Below are 17,050 nucleotides of genomic sequence, written 5' to 3' on the forward strand. Positions count from 1 at the left end.
AGTGAAAAAATATGCTGTATTTTAGGATGAAAAGATTTATTAACATCAGAAATGTAAATTCTTCAAACATTTATATACAAACTCAAGATAATTCTAGTGGAAATCTCAATTTTGTGTTTATGTTTTTCTGGGGGTGGAGGGGCTTGGAATTATATTAAGTGATCTTAAAGCCTCTGATCTAAAGAGAATAGTTAAGAGGCTATTAAGGAAAAATAATCTTCCTACTAATTACTAAACATTATTCTAAAGTCATAATCAAAATAGTATGGTACTGACCTAGAAGGACATGGATGAACTTCAGAGACTTTTTAAAAATCAATGTAAGGAACAATCAGAGCTTGGTATTAAGATTATACTGCATTTATGTATTTCCTTACCCCAAATGAATAAAACTGGTAAGAGCTACAGGTCTATGCACAGAAGAATGGACAACATTAAGCTTGTCATTGTATCAAGTAGCCATTGGTACAGCTTTTAAATAAATACTGGAAATGTTATATCTTAAACATACCAATCATTCAAATCACATTTCTGTAAACTTCATGTTTTCACGTGTTATGTTTGGTGGTTATTACATATATGAAAGAACTCAATTTTCTCCAACCAATCACCACCAAATATGTCCTTAGAGGGCATATGACTTTGTGTGTACTTATGACTTCCAAAATACCTGAGTTTCTGGATTTCATTTGGAATAGAATCAATACTATTGTAGGAAATATCAAGTTCCTCAAGATGGGACAACGAGAATAACCTTAAATAGAAAGAGAAAGCGGAATTAAAAATGATTACATTTGTCATTTTACTGGGCATGAATGAAGAATTAAATACTTGAGCAAATAGGTAGAAGGACAGAGAAACCACATTTTTCTATGATCTTGAAATTTATGGACTTCTTTTCATTACAGGCGGTTTAATTACAATCGAAGTTCCTAAAATGATTCATTTATCCTTTAAGAGTGCTTTGAAACGTTTGGAGTGGGTAAAGCCTCATACAGAAAAAGCCATCTGAGAAGTTGCTAACACCTTTAGAGACATTCTTTTCTTGGTTGCTGTCTTAGTTTCCTAGGGCTGACATAACCAAGGACCAGGAGCTCAGGTGGCTTAGAGCAACGGACATTTATTCTCTCACAGTTCTGGGGGCCGGAAGTCCGAAATCAAGGTGTCAGTGGAATTGGTTCTTTCTGGAGGCTGTGAGGGCCCTCCGGGAGGCTTGTGGGATGGAAAAGACAAGAAACAGAAAGGAAAGGGGGGAGGGGACAAAGAGAGGGGAGATACCCAGTCTGGTGATGTCATTACCCCTTCAATGAACAAAAATCACCCTGCATATTTCATGAACAAATGCTGTCTCAAAGCTTTGGGAAAAAGAAGAAACCATTTGGATTTTTGAAATGATTTACTGTCTTTATTTCACAAGAAAACTAAATGAACAAATCAAAGACTTTTCATGGTTACAAAACTTCAAACATTTAACCTGAGTTGATTATACCTTTGCATAGTATAATCAAGGGCATAGTTGTGACCATAGAGGGCCTAACTGGAAGGGGCGTAGCTAGGATGAGAACCCAGTTCTTTAGGTCGTCAGAGCCTGGGTTTCCCTTTCTGCATTTGCTTTATATTCTACAGCCCAAGCAGGCCGAAGCAGAAAGAAGGACAACGAATATTCAGGCCTCGGTGGATTTGTGCTGTCAGTCTTCCCTTGATATGCATACATAACCCATGTCATTTAATAAGAAATACGCTGCTTTATTTTAGAAGCACTAATATTTTTGAGAAATAGCTCCTTAAAACTTTTCGAGTTATAAGCAATAGTTCAAGCTAATTTGCCTAATCTCTAAATGGTGAACAGTGTTGACCCTCTAGTTAGGAGCAAGTTGTAGTTGCTTTGGGAATTTCTACATTTTGTTTAAATGATGGTTGCGCTTATTAAAGTTTATTTATAATTACAATTTTATAGATGATCAGATATAAATTTATCTTTAGGTGCATATATGTATATACATATATCATATATGTGTGTCTCTCTATGCACATATATATGTAGTTATGTGCACATATATACACACAGAAATATATATACACATATATATACATAGAAATGATCATAGATATGTGTGTACACACAGAGTAGTATACAGACATATATTATTTAGCCCTGTTCATGGGGAGTGTCTAGTAGCAATGTCATCCCAATAGCAATGGGACATCTAACACCCAGATCTCGGCTTTTAAATAGTCTTCCAATAACAAGGAAACAGAGTCTCCTTAGAGAAATAACTGCTTCTAGCATCAAGACAGGGAAAATGCAATTTATGTTACTGTTGAAAAATATAGATGATTTAAACAGAAATAAAATACACACAATGCAATAATACTCTTACTTTCGGTGTTTATTTTTTATGCATATTATGTGTATTGTGAAATCCATATATATATATACCTATTTTTTATACAGAAATGGTATAACTTTCGCCTGATTTTTTGTTCTTTTAAATGACAGAGTAGACTTAGAGTTTATGAATGTAGAATTTGTTGCGGTGATAATTATAAACAGTGCTGGGTGAACAACTTTATAAATGAATTTTGATGCATTTCCTTAACTACTGTGAGAATCTTCTCTACAAAATGTTATTCGACTATTTAAGAGTCCCTGTCCCTTTGCCCTTAACCCACATGCAATTTGCTCAACTCTTAACAGGAAGACATATCTTGTTTTGCATTTGGCCAAGGGGCTTAGGGGTTAGATAATTTCCAGTCCAAAGGTCAGGAGAAATTCCATCTCTTTTATACCCAAATATCAACATTCCTATTAAAGGATGTTATGTAACACACTAGCTAATTTTCCTAGTTTTATAGATTAGGAAAGACCAAGAAGGTCAAGTGATTTTCTCCAGATGAAACAGACCATCATCAACTTTGAAGTTAAAAGTCTAGGTTTCCTAATTCCACATTCAGTGTCCTTTCCATATCCCAAAAGGCTGTCAAGGGATCGGTGCAAGTTTCTCACTTAAGCCTCTTTCTAGGATTGGGGTTCATTTAACCCATACTCAAATAATGGATCTCTAGATGAGCATTCACTAGCCCTGCATTAATTGCCGTCTATGTAGCTGTTAGGATTACTTTGAGCACAATGACAAGAAGCAAATCAGCTAATCAGAAGAGAATGGGAAACATTTAATGGCTAAAAAAGTTGCTAGCTGCTTTCAAAAGGGAAATTGATCTCTTTCTAAATTATAAACTATTTTCTGGGCTCATAATCTCAGATTCTCGGCCTTACCCAGGTGGAAGAGTAGTAATCAAATTAAAGGCAATGCTGAAAATTCTAAGGAACTTAAGTTGTTGAATTTCAGAAGGGATTTCTTTGATAGGATTATTTCTCAGCAATAGTATTTGTAAATTTTTAAGACAAAATACCTGAGGAGCAGAAAAGAGAAACAAACATGAGTACGTGGTGCACTTTATAAACCCTTTGGACCAATGTAAGAGAATCAGCAAAGGAACATCCAGTGGCTGCATCATCTATCTCATTTTAACTTATCATAAGGGTCTATTTTTTTATTATAATTATTACTAATAAGAAATTAGTGCAATATACACAATGATAAAAATGGACTCACTTCTGTGGGGAAGTGACTGATGTCATTAAAGGATAAGTTAAGATATATCAGCTGGGAAGCCAAAGGCGTTAAGTCCGGACAGTTCATCAGAAAAAAGCCCTAAGAGAAAGTGACAGGAGAGAAGAGGTTAACTATTAACTAGTTAGAAGAGGTAAATAATAACTATTAACAATGCACGAAATATTTTATACGGAAGTAAAAAAAGAAATGAGCGCATAATCTGAGTGACAGTGTTTGACACTATATACTAGCAAGCCTCTACTCACCTTCCATTCATTCACCAAAGTCTGTCATAATAAACAATTCCTTAAATATGCAAAAGATAGAAACAAAATAGAAACACTGCTAAGTACTCGTGTATGTAAAAGTACGGCGCTATACGTGTGACACGAATTATTTTGAATTAACCACAAGCAAACATTTATGGAGCGTCCTCTACATGCTGAAGTGTAAGTAAATATATTTTATATTTTATTATCTCTCTTATTTTTGTTCATGTTTCTACTTCTGTTATCTTTCTATTAATCTAATGTCTATCTAAAATTTCTTGCTTAAATATGCCAATTCTGATTGAGGAAAACTGTGCCTGGCTAGGAACTGAACGTTTATGCTCCCCACAAATTCCTATGTGAAAGCCCCAATCCCCAATATGATGGCATTTAGAGGTGAGGCCTTTGTGAGGTAATTAGGGTTAGATGACACCTTAAGGGTGGAGCCCTTATAATGGGATTAGTGCCCTTATAAGAAGAGGAGGGGACCAGAACTCTCTCTCTCTCCCTCTCTCCTTCCCCCCCACCCCACCCCCAACCAGGTGAGGATGCAGGAAGAAGGCAGCTCTGAGCAAGAGACCTCTAACCAGGAAATAAATCAGCTGACACCTCAGTGTTGGACTCCCCGGCCACCAGAACTGTGAGAAATTAGCATGTGTTGTTTAAGTCACTTAGTCTATAGTATTTTGTCATAGCAGCTGGAACCGATTAAGACATGTCTGGTACCCCCAGCATCTTTAATGCCCCAGGAAAATTGAAACACTGATTTCTTAAACGTCATAGAGTCATTAATGGTCAACTGAAGGGGCCAAAGAACCCCATTGTTGGAGGATCAGACCTCAGCTTGTAGAGAACCACGATGTTGCTGCAGGTGCGTTGGGCTATACCACGTACCATGTAAGAACGAAAGGCTCGTGGCTAAAGGACCTTGAGGCTGGCAGTACTGGTTTCAAGACTGACCTTTTATTAAAGTATTACTATTTGTAAATGTCTATATAGACGAAGCAGGTATTCTTTTTTTTTTTTTCCTGTCATTAAACATTTTTTTCTGCAGAGCTAGCACCGCACTTACGTAGTAGAAATGTTGTCTGTCGTAATCTCTAATCCTTCCACTTACTGTGTTCAGACAACCAGCGCCTTTACATTTCCGTCTGCCTGGAAAGTCCTTCTCTCATCTGGTCCCGTGAACTATATGATCTCTCATTCTGGCCTGCGGAGAGTCAGCTATCTGCTCCCAGGTGCTCTGACCAGAGAGGCCTTCCCTAACCAACCTTTAGTAAATAGCAACCTCTCAAACCAGTGCTCCATCAATGATTCCCTGTCCCTGTCTGTTGTTTCATTTTTCTTCATAACGCTTGTCCTTACAGGACAGACTACGGACACATACATGCATGACCTCACCCTTGCTAGAGTACAACAAGCTCCGTGAAATAGAGATTCTCTTCTGTTTTGCGCACTGATACATAGTGAGATAGCTTACCACTGGGACATGGTGGGTTCTTAATAAATATTGGCTGAGTGAATGCCCAGAACCTTCATGTTGCTTCATGGAATCCCAGGGACCTTCACTATAGGGCCAGCCCGCCGTAGGTACCCTGGATCTCTATTTTTATCATCCCACTATAAGACCTGTTTGCTGTGATTATCGTGGAAAAGATGTGAAGAACTGAGCACTAAGAATGTGGAGACTTCCCCCATCTCTTGAGCCGCTCTAGTAGCAACCTTTAACTACTCATGTCCTGGTCTGTATCAATCAGTCCACTTGTCCTGTGCAAGTTTTTGTTCATATAGAATTTACTTCTTTTAATAAGGTCCCCAAACTAGATCAGGAATTATGACTTTTGATTCTTTTATATCACCCCCCACCCCGCCCCCAGAGCTCAGGATTCTACTTTGGAGTCAAATATCTTTGAAAATAATATTAATGGCTGTGGAAATAAATTTTTTCTTCAGTAGCTCCGCTCAACTCTTTAAGAGCTACATTCTTTCTCCATTTAAAGCAAGTAGATTAGTGGGGGAGGCTGAGTAGCTCAGTCAGTTAAGCATCTGCCTTCAGCTCAGGTCATGATCCCAAGGTCCTGGGATCAAGCTCTGGGATCAAGCCCTGGGATCAAGCCCTGCATCCAGCTCCCAAGCAGAGAGCTTGCTTCTCCCTCTCCCTGTGCTGTTCCTCTGTTGTGCGCTCTCTCTATATCTCTCTCTGTCTCTCAAATAAATGAAATCTTTATTTTAAAAAAAATAAAGCAAGGATTAGCAAACTATACTCTGCCACCTGTTGTTCTAAATAAATTTTTACCGGAACACAGCCATCTTCATAACTTTAAGTATTGTACATAGCTGCTTTTGCACTACACAACAGAGCTCCCGCTGCATAGAGCACCCCAGGACACCCCAGTCTGTGCCCCATCTCAGTTCCAGCCACCCTACCAGGGTGACGTTATGCTGCGCATGCTAGGGGCACTTGGCTTGCACCCACTTCAGCTTCAGCTGTCCTGTCGGGGTATCCTCTGCACAAAGAATCCCCAGCCCGTGGCATACTTCACTCCAGCCATCCCACTGGAACAGCCCCAGCTCAGAGTGCTCTGGGATCCCCAGCCCATACCAGCCACAGCACATGACCGGAAATGTCAAAAGGACACAGAAACCAACTTGAATGGGCTTTTACTAACGAGATCTGGGACAACTTGAGAATAAAAATAATGGCCCACCACACGAAACAATGATGTAAGTTAATAAATAAATCAAACATCTGATGAGAAATAGGGTTGCTTGCATAGTTTTTACATATTAAGTACAAAGGGGAAAAGAGCAACAGGGGAGAAGCTCTGAAGGTACCACTTTATACAAGTAATCTGAGTAAACCCTGTTAGTAATGGGTTCAACTGAAATCATGTACCATGTGATAAGACAGGATGAAAGAAAAAAAGCTTTTGAATATTAATGCCAAAGGTGAGTGACCTGTATCTAATCAGAAAATCTAAGACAAACCCACAATAATGCACATTTTGCAGAATAACTTGCCTGTAATTTTTTTTTTAAGTTTCAAAGTCATGAAAGTCAAAGAAAGCCTACCAGCTAGGACAAAAACTGAAGCAATTGTATTCAACATGTGACCCTAAATTGGATCCCTCTGTTATGAAGAACATTATGGGCTAAACTGGCAAACGTCAGATGGGATCTCTTGGTTGAATAGAGTAATGAATCAATATTAATTTCCCGATTTCGAAGTTTGTCCCGTGGTTATGTAGGAGAATGTTCTTGCTTGCAGGGAATACGTCCTAAAGTATTCGCGGGGTAATGAAGCGTATCTGCAAGTTTCCTTTGTACTTTTCTTGTAACGTCTCTGTAACTTCCAAATCATTTCAAAATTAAAATATTCAAAGATAGGACACTTCAAAAACCGTGGGGGAGTACAGTCATGATTGCAAAAAAATTTAGAGCCTTAAATACATAAACAAGAAAAGGAAAGGCTGAAAATCACTGATGGAAGTTAGGCAAAGGATAGCAAATGAATGCCTCCAAAAGAAGAAAGATATTAACAATAAATAAGAGCAAAAAATTAATAAAATGAAAAACAGAATGTCAAAAAGCTGGTCCTCTGAAAAAACAAATAAAGGAATATAATCAGAGTTTGTTTTTTTTTTAATTGACCTCCCCTGAGTTTTTAATTTTAGTCATTCTACAGAGAATTTTAGTCATCACACCACAGTGGAATCTGACCGTGGTTTCAGTTTGTCATTCTTGATGATGACAAGAACCTTCTCAGGTTCTGAATGGCTGTTAGCATAACCGCCTTTGCAAAGGATTTGTTGAAGTCTTCTGTCCACTTTTTTTTTTTTTTTTAATGCAAATGGCAAAACTCTAGATGGCCTCGATGACTTTGTCCCTGGTGATAGTCCTATGTCAGATTTTAAACTTTTGACTTTGTTCCCAGCAACCTGCTGAATTTACTTATTGGTAGGGTTTCTTTTCTTGACCTTCCTTAAGCTTTTCTACAGAAGCAATCATGTTGCATGCCAAGGAAGATAGTTTTACTTCCTCCTTTCCGATCTTCCTTATCTTAGAGAAGTGGCTAGAACCATCATTACAATGTGGAATAAAATCGAAGGAAAAAATTTTCTTGCCTTGCTCCTAATCTTGGGGATTAGCGCCCCTTTCTTTATCAACCCTTACTGATTCTATTTGGTATTGGTTGCAGAGTTTTCATAGATAGACTTTATTTAATTATGAAAGGTTTCTCTAATCCTAGTCTATTTAGAGGTATATTTAGGGATTTTTTTCCCATCTTTTATTTTTCCAAAGATTTTATTTATTTATTGGACAGAGAGAGTGAGCGACAGAGAAAGAACATGAGCTGGCGGGAGGGTCAGGCGGAGAGCTGGAAGCCGAGTCCCCATCCCAGGACCCCAGGATCAGGACCTGAGCCCAGTGAAAACCCTTAACCCATTTAGCCCCCCCCCCCCCGCCCGTGCCTCTTTCTTTCATGGTAAATGTGTGTTGAATGTGATCAGGTTTTTGCATTTATTGCGATGATATTACTGAGAATAACATTGATTTTCAAATATGAAAACAACTTTCAATTTCTTGTGAAAACTCCATGTAGTCATGACATGGTATCCTTCGTTTTTAATTTTCGATATTGCTGAATTTGATTTGGAAGTTTTGCACTGACGTGTATGAAAAATAGTGGCCTGTAATTTTCCTTTCTTATAATATCCTTGTCTGGTTTTGGTGAGGGAGTTATATGGGCATCATAAAATGAGTTCATGTAAACTGGTGTTATTTCTTCCTTCAATGTTTGATAGACCCGCCGGGGAAGTCCTATGTGCCTGGAGCTTTCTTTGTGTGAAGGCTCTTAATTAAAATTTTAATTAGATTTTCTTACAGGCACAAAACTATACTGGCGTTCTATTTCTTGTTGTGCCTGTTTTGGCAAGTTATGTTTTCCAAGGAATGTTTCCATTTCATCACAGCCGTGGCCCTTACTGGAAAAAGGTTGTCCTTAGTGTTTTGTTACCTTTTATTTTAATGTCTGGGAGACATGTGGTGATTTCTCCTTTTTTATTTTGAATTCGGCACTTAGAGCTTTCTTTCTTTTTTTCCTTAACCAATCACATTATGGATTTAGAAATTTCATTGATCCTTTTAAAGAACCAAAGTCTTGTCAAATGTCTTTTCTGCATCAATTAAGATAATTAGGTTTTCCCCCTCTATGCATTAATGTATATTGACTGATTTTCTGATGTTGAACCATCCTTTTATTTCAAAAACAAATGTCACTACGTTATTATGTATAATCCTTTTAATTTTTCAGACTCCATTAGTTAGTATTTTGCCGAGGATTTTTATCTATATTCATAAGGGGTGTTGGTCTGTGGTTTTCTTGTGGTGTCCTTTGTTCCTCTGGCACCCAGGTTATATTGACAGCATAGAATGTGTTAGAGATTGTGATTTTATAATTTAAAAAAATATGTATTTGGTCACTCAGGTGACCAAAATACATCTCTCATATGTATTTGGGCTTCATTCAAAGTTCCTAGCCCACAGGTACCCCAAATTCTTTTTTAATTAATTAATTTATTTATTTTATTTTATTTTTTTATTGGAGCTCAATTTGCCAACATATAGCATAACACCCAGTGCTCATCCCACCAAGTGTCCCCCTCAGTGCCCATCACCCAGTTATCCCAACACCCCCCTCCCGCCCACTTCCCCTTCCACTACCCCTTGTTCGTTTCCCAGAGTTAGGTGTCTCTCATGTTTTGTCACCCTCACGGATATTTTCACTTCTTTCCCTTTATTCCCTTTCACTGATTTTTATATTCCCCAAATGAATGAGACCATATAATGTTTGTCCTTTACCGATTGACTTATTTCACTCAGCACAATACCCTCCAAGGCTCTCCACATTGAAGCAAATAGTGGGTACCCCAAATTCTTGAAATTTCTGGAATCATGAGAGCAATGGGAACATCTTTTGTTATATTTGTAAATCCCTTGTCCTCAGTTCCTGAAATCACTTCAGAACTGTAAAGGTGAAATGCAGGTCTTGTTATTCACACCATGCTTCTTTCTACTACAACTGGGTTTATGGTAATGAGGTGACTTTTGGAAAGCACTGAAGGATGGAGGCTAGTTTCCAAGGGAACCAACCATATGATTAGAGGGTTGGCACTTTCTGCCTCACCAACTCCCCTCCTCCAGAGAGGGGAGAGGTGTTGGGAGATTGAGCTCAATCACCAAAGGCCAATGGTTTAAATCAATTATGCCAACTTAATAAAGACCCTGTAAAAACCAAGAGGACGTGATTTGGAGAGTGTCCAGGGACAAATATGTGGAGATTTGGGGGAAGCTGTGCCTGGAAAGGGCATGAAAGCTCCATACCCTTTTCCACACCTTGTCCTATGTATCTCTTTATCAGACTGTTGATTCATATCCTTTAATTCCTTTAATATCCTTTGTAATAAGCCAGTTATTTAGTAAGTAAGTGGAATTCCTGAGTTCTGTGAGCCACTCTAGTAAATAAATTGAACCCAGGGAGAGGGGCATGGGAACTTCTAATTTATAGCCAGTTGGTCAGAAGTGCAGGTAACACTCGAGGCTTCTAGTTGGCATTCTGAATTGTTCAGTCTTGTAGGACTGAACATTTTCCCCATGGAATCTGGTGTTATCTCTAGGCAGAATTGAGCTGAATGGTAAGACACTCAGCTGGTGTCTGAGAACCGCTTGGTGGTGTGGGGAAACTATCCCCCCACCGTGGTGGAACTGGGTTCAGAATACTAAAAGAGGTGTTCCCCCCTCTTGTCTTCTGGAAGAGTTTGTGAAGTATAGGTGTTCATTTTTCTTTAAAAATAGCAACCACTGCTATTTTTATGGTCTCCATAGTTTTGCCTTTTCCAGAATGCTTTTTTATTGTTGTTCTTTGATTACTGCCTTCTTGGCAATTAATTATTTTGCAATCTGTCACATTGACTCTCTTCTCATTCTCGTTTATGTACATGTTTAAGATAGTTTCTTAGTAGTCGTTACCATGGAGATTACAGTTGGCATCTCAAATTTATAACAATCTAGTTTGGATTGATGCCAAGTTAACTTCAGTAGCACATAAAGTCTTTGCTCCTATACAACTCTACCCCTGCCCTACTTTATGATGTTTTGTCAAAAATGTCATTTTTGTACATTGTGTATCCCTTAACATAGATTTATAATTATTGTTTTAGGCATTTGTCTCTTAAATCATATAGGAAATAAAAAGAAGTGCTGCAAACCAAAAATAGAATAGTACTGGGCTTTATATATACCTATGTAGTTACCTTTACCAAATTCCTTTTTTCTTTCTAAGGTTTTGAGTTGCTGTCTAATGTCTTTTCATTGCAACCTGAAGAACTCTCTTTGGTATTTCATATAGAGTAGGTGCACTAATAACAAACTCCCTCGGCTTTTGGTTCCTTAAAACATCTTAATTTCTTATTTGTTTTTTGAAAAGTAGTTTTGCTGGATATAGGATTCTTGGTTGAGAGATTGATTTTCTTTCATCACTTTAAAGATGTCATCCCATTACTTTCTGGCTTACATGGTTTCTGATAACAAATTGGCTATTAAGTTTGAGGAACCCTTATGCATGACAAATCATTCCTCTCTTGCTATTCTTAAGATTTTTCTCTAGCTTTTGACAATTTGATTGTAATGTGTCTCAGTGTGAATCTCTTTGTGTTTATCCCTCTTGGAATTTTTTTTTTTAAGATTTTATTTATTCATGACAGACAGAGAGAGAGAGGCAGAGATACAGGCAGAGGGAGAAGCAGGCTCCATGCAGGGAGCTTGATGCCATATACTATCCCAGAACTCCAGGATTAGGCCCTGGGCCGAAGGCAGGTGCTAAAACTGCTGAGCCACCCAGAAAGTCCTTCCTTCTTGGAATTTGTCAACTTCTTGGATCTGTAGATTTGTAGCTTTAATCAAATTTGGGGAAGTTTTGGCCATTATTTCTTCAAATATTCCTTCTGTGCTTTTCTTTCTCCTTTTTTTCTAGGACTTCTATTATCTATATTTGGTACACGTGATGGCATCTGACTGGTCTCTTAGCCTTTGTTCATTTTTCTTCCTCCTCCTCCTCCTCTTCTTCTTCTTCTTTCTTCTTTCTTCTTCTTCTTTTCCTCTTCTCTTCATCAAACTGATGATTTCAGTTGACCTATCTTCCAGTTCTCTGATTCTTTCTTCTCCTGCTCAAACCTAATATTGAAAACTTCCAATGAGTTTTTGTTTTGGTTATTGTATTTTTCAGCTCTTTTTGGTTCCCTTTTGTAATGTCTATCTCTTTATTGATAAATGTCTACTCACACAATATTCTTCTGGGTTGGTTTTTTTTTTAGCTATTTCAGAATATTTAAGACAGTGGATTTAAAGGTTTTTTTTTCTAGTAAGTCCAATGTCTGTGCTTCCTCAGAGTCAGTTTCTATTAATTTCTGCTGTGATTGGGCCATATTTCTTGTTTCTTCACATGTGCCATATTTTTTACTGAAAACTGAACACTTTGAATATTATTATGTGGTAACTCCAAAAGCCATAATATCCCCCTCTCCAGGGTTTATTTTTGTTGCTTGCTGTGGGCTGTAGTTGTTGGTTTAGTGCTTTTTCTAAATCGTTTTTGTTAAGTCTTTACATTTTCACACATTGTCTTTGAAATCTCTGCTCCTGGGACACCTGGGTAGCTCAGCAGTTGGGCATCTGCCTTCGGCTTAGGGCGTGATCCCGGGATCTGGGATCGAGTCCCAGATCGGGCTCCTTGCATGGATCCTGCTTCTCCCTCTGCCTGTGTCTCTGTCTCTCTCTCATTGTCTCCAATGAATAAATAAATAAAATCTTTAAAAAAAAATAGAAAGAAATCTCTGCTCCTTTAGCTTGTGCTTGGTTAGTGTTTTGATGGAGATTTCCTTGTCCAATAGGACTGGAATGAGAAAGAGATATAATATTTCTTCTAATCCCTTCATATTGGCTCTAGTCTATGTGGAGGCACCCTTTCAATATTTAGCCAGAACATTAAAAGGTAATGAAAGCTCGGGGTCTTCTTGGGTCTCTTCTAAGAATGTATCTGGCACTGGCCATGCACATAGCTTTCTAAATTCCCCAATATGTGTAGGCATTTTTGAATGCTCAAGAAACTCTCTTGTAGATTTTCCTATTTTTGCAATTTTTTTTTACAAGTTTGAACTTATTTCAAAATAAAAATTAAAATAAAAAAGCATAGATTTTGAGATCAAAGAGTCCTGGCTTCAAACCTAAGCTCTATTACTTGTTTGCTCTATGGTCTTTCATAAGTTACTTTCATTGGGCTTTTTAGTGCTCCTATCTGTAAAATGAAGATTATAATACTTATTTTGCTGAATTATAAATTTTAAGAGTAATGTTTGCTTTGCACATAGTGGGTGCTTAATATATGGTAACTATTATCATTCCTATTCAACAGACCTGTGTTCGGTGAAAAGTCAGTCTATTGCTAGATTTGGCATAAGGGCCAAAGATTGCTGTTAACCTTAAAATGTGATAATTCTGAATCCCACTTTTCTTATCATGGTGAATAATGAAAAAACACTCTAATTGCTTTAGATCTTAACATTTTAAGAAATTGGACTGAAGGAAAACTATGACATAGGTTTAGAGATAAATCTGAATGTGTTTCTGGAAAATCTCCATTGCAACAGGAAAAGATCCCTTCAATCACAGGGAAAGTAACCTAAGTTAAGAAACCTAAAGCAAAAATAATTGATAATACAAAAAGAAGTTCCCATTAAAAAAAATCTAGCATACCTTAAGTTTAAGTGCATTTCTTCCATATATTTGACAGTTTACTATGGCAAAGTTGGTCATGGTTATTATAGTTTCATATCGTGTTACGTTAACAGTCTTAAGACCTCCACCATGTATAACATGTGCCTGTGAGTCTTCCTGGTTTTTAGATTTAATGATACCTAAATAAAATAAGAAAATATGAGACTTAAATGTTAGCACTTTGAATGAAAGTTAAAAGGTATTTATGTTATAGTAACAATGAATCATCATAAATAGGTTAGCTGTGTAAATCATCTGGAAGAGATTCCTCATGACCTTCATGCACCCAATCTCAGCTGGTTGCTAAACTGGGTGGTGGTGTGTGTTTTTCTTTTTTTCAAATATTAGTACAACTGTTATTCAAGAAGAAAACCATATGCTTATAGATTTCTATTTCTATTGATTTCTATTTCTATTTCTACTGATTCCATCAATCTCAGTCTTTTTGTGTTATATGCAAAAATATTTTTAAAAATTTTATTAGTAATTTATATAGACAACTTTTTGCTTCATAAAACTAATAATGGACATCATTTAATCATAAGTCAGATAGAGATCACCTCTCAAGGAAGAACCTTACTTTTTCTCCTAAGATCATCTTGATGCATGTTTCCAGTGCCTTATGTAATTCAGCTTTCTTCACTCAGTTTGAAGATCACACAAGAAAAAAATCCAAGCAACTCAGAAGTTAGCCAGGGATCATCTAAATTTACTTTATCATGACGCTTGTGGGGTCCATCACCTTCTATAAAAAATGACCTATCCAAGGATACACTGAAGTGCAGCAGAAAAATATTTTGAAATTTTGTAAAAAATTTTATATTCACAGCCATTCTTGCTGCATTATTTGCAGCAACATATTTTACAATCTCAGTAATTCTTATACTGCCACTGCTTCAACGAAAGGAAATAATGCATCCTAGGCCAGAGAAAACAATGTTCAATTTCTAGCTTCTAAAATAGGCCTGTGTGCCCATTAAAGATCAATTGATGTGAAAGTTAAGTGCAGCAGAAAGATATGTGATATGATATAGAGAGCCCTAGTTTTGGGAGAGAGAGTAGAGCAAAAAGGAGTATGAATTAAGACCTAAGTCTGTGGCCTGCTCCCAGCTCACTTATCCTTATGGATTAAGCCCAAGCAGTTGGATTTTGAATGAAAATGAAGTAAGTGGAGGTAGAGAGGTAAGTACAAATTCCTCTTCCTCTCTAAAGGGTGAAGACCCTTAAACTCACCTGAAACTTTTCAAAGATGGAACCACCAGAGTGGAACAAACTCGATAAATCAGAAATGGCAGCATGACTTGTTTCAGCTTATGATGTGACCCAGAAGTTAATTTATGTCACAGACAATAATACAGAACTTATGGGAGGCTAGTGGGCTCAGAGAGTCCTATGGTTGCCATAGTTATCAAAACTGTACTGTATATTTGAAATCTTAAAAGTTCTCATAACAAGAAAAAATGGTAACTGTGTGTGGTGATAGATATTAATCTATTGCGGCAATCATTTCATAATAAGTAAAACTGGAAAAAAAGAGAGGGTTCTGTAGTTGGAGTGTTCTATGTTTAATTTTTTTTTTTTAATTTTTATTTATTTATGATAGTCACAGAGAGAGAGAGAGAGGCAGAGACACAGGCAGAGGGAGAAGCAGGCTCCATGCACCGGGAGCCCCACGTGGGATTCGATCCCGGGTATCCAGGATCGCGCCCTGGGCCAAAGGCAAGCGCCAAACCACTGCGCCACCCAGGGATCCCGGAGTGTTCTATGTTTAATCTTTAATTGAATTATTATTTGTTATAATATTTTTCTGTTTTAGAGTTTTATCTGGCTCCTGTTTTTAAAAACAAAAATTCTAGTTCTCTGGTGAAATTCTCTAACTTATTCTTTATTTTCTTAAATGAAATAGTCACAATTATTTTAAAATCTTTGTTCAAAAACTTCACGAAATGATTCTATGGGTCTGTGTTCACTGTCTGTTCCTTTATACTGATTTTTTGTACTGTTTTTAGGATGCCTCAGGATTTCTTAAATTTAATGCTGGACATTGTGGATGAAAATTTTAAAGGATTTGGATAACGCTATGTCTCTCCAACAAGGGTTAACTTTTCATTGATTAGGCAAAAAGTATCACTTTGATTCACTAAGGATTGGTTTTGAGCTTTGTTAGGGATAATCTATTTTAGTTTTGTGCTTTTTTTCTAAAACGTCATCCTTATTTCTAAGACATGCTTCCTCTGGATCTTCAACTAAAAGCCCAGTGTGTTTACAAGGTCTCTAATTCTGGCAGAGATGTAATTCCATGTAATTCCAGTAACTGTCTTCCAGGCAACTATGAAATTATACGTTCACTTCCTTAGTATCTCAGCTGATGTTTTCTGCTGCTTCTTAGAGTATTATCCTGCACATGCAGGGCTTAGAAATCAGCAGATATGCATGCAGATTTTTGGATTCACCTCTCTCCTCTCTGAGATTTTGCGTCTCAAAACCCAGTTATATGGACAGCTCTGAGTCTGACGGCTATCTCCTCAACTCGGTAATACTACCACTTCCTACTTGTGCTCTGTTTTCTAACACCACAAATGACCTCAGGCAAAAGCCAAGGTAAATGTAGAGTTAACTCATGAGAGCTTCCATATTTCAAAGATTGTAGCCACTCAAGTCAGGCCTACAATAGTTACTCTCCAATACCTTCAATAGCTATTTTATATGCTCTGGGCAGCTTAAATTGTTGATTTTGGTGGGAGGCTTTGTCCTCCCTCCAATACAAGCTACTCAATCATAGACAGACCGAAAGTCTTGAAGTTATTTTAAAATCTGTATCTGATTATTGTAACACCTGGATCTCCTGTAGGTATGATTTTACTGCTTAGTTTTCTGCTAGTTTTCATTCATTTTGTCTCTCTTTTTGTCTACCACATGATTGTGAATTGTTTACTACATACTGTATTGGTGAAATTATTTGTAGAAATAATGTGAGTCTAGGATGACACAGTTTTCTTTAAAGATGACTTTTCATTTTTTTCCCCTGGTAACTAAAGTCAAAGCACTTAACAGTGTCTGGCACATGGAAATAATAACTTTCATTATTTCATGTTTATCTGCCCCACCCAGATTAAGAATACTTCAGCTTTTATGTTCCCAATATCAGTACAAAGTTTGGTTTATAGTCAATGTTTTTTTTTAATATTTATTTATTCATGAAAGACACAGAGAGAGAGAGAGGCAGAGACACAGGAGGAGGGAGAAGCAGGCTCCCCGCCAGGAGCCCGACATGGGACTCGATCCTGGGACCCCAGGATCGCGCCCCGGGCCAAAGGCAGGCACTAAACCGCTGAG

At 37.4% G+C, this 17,050-nt stretch overlaps 1 protein-coding gene across 1 annotated transcript in view; it reads right to left on the reverse strand.

The window, feature by feature from the left end:
- The window catches only part of LRRC63 (leucine rich repeat containing 63), a 35,944-nt gene that overhangs the window by 9,579 nt on the left and 9,315 nt on the right, over nt 1-17,050 (reverse strand). The window contains exons 4-7 of the mRNA XM_026017245.2: nt 13,694-13,854; nt 3,618-3,716; nt 3,278-3,414; nt 671-754 (exon numbers count right to left, since the gene is read on the reverse strand). Coding sequence (XP_025873030.2) covers nt 671-754; nt 3,278-3,414; nt 3,618-3,716; nt 13,694-13,854 — 481 coding nt within the window. The remainder of the gene's footprint in view (nt 1-670; nt 755-3,277; nt 3,415-3,617; nt 3,717-13,693; nt 13,855-17,050) is intronic.

Source organism: Vulpes vulpes, chromosome 6 (genome assembly GCF_048418805.1).
Source record: "Vulpes vulpes isolate BD-2025 chromosome 6, VulVul3, whole genome shotgun sequence".
Lineage (NCBI taxonomy): Eukaryota > Metazoa > Chordata > Mammalia > Carnivora > Canidae > Vulpes > Vulpes vulpes.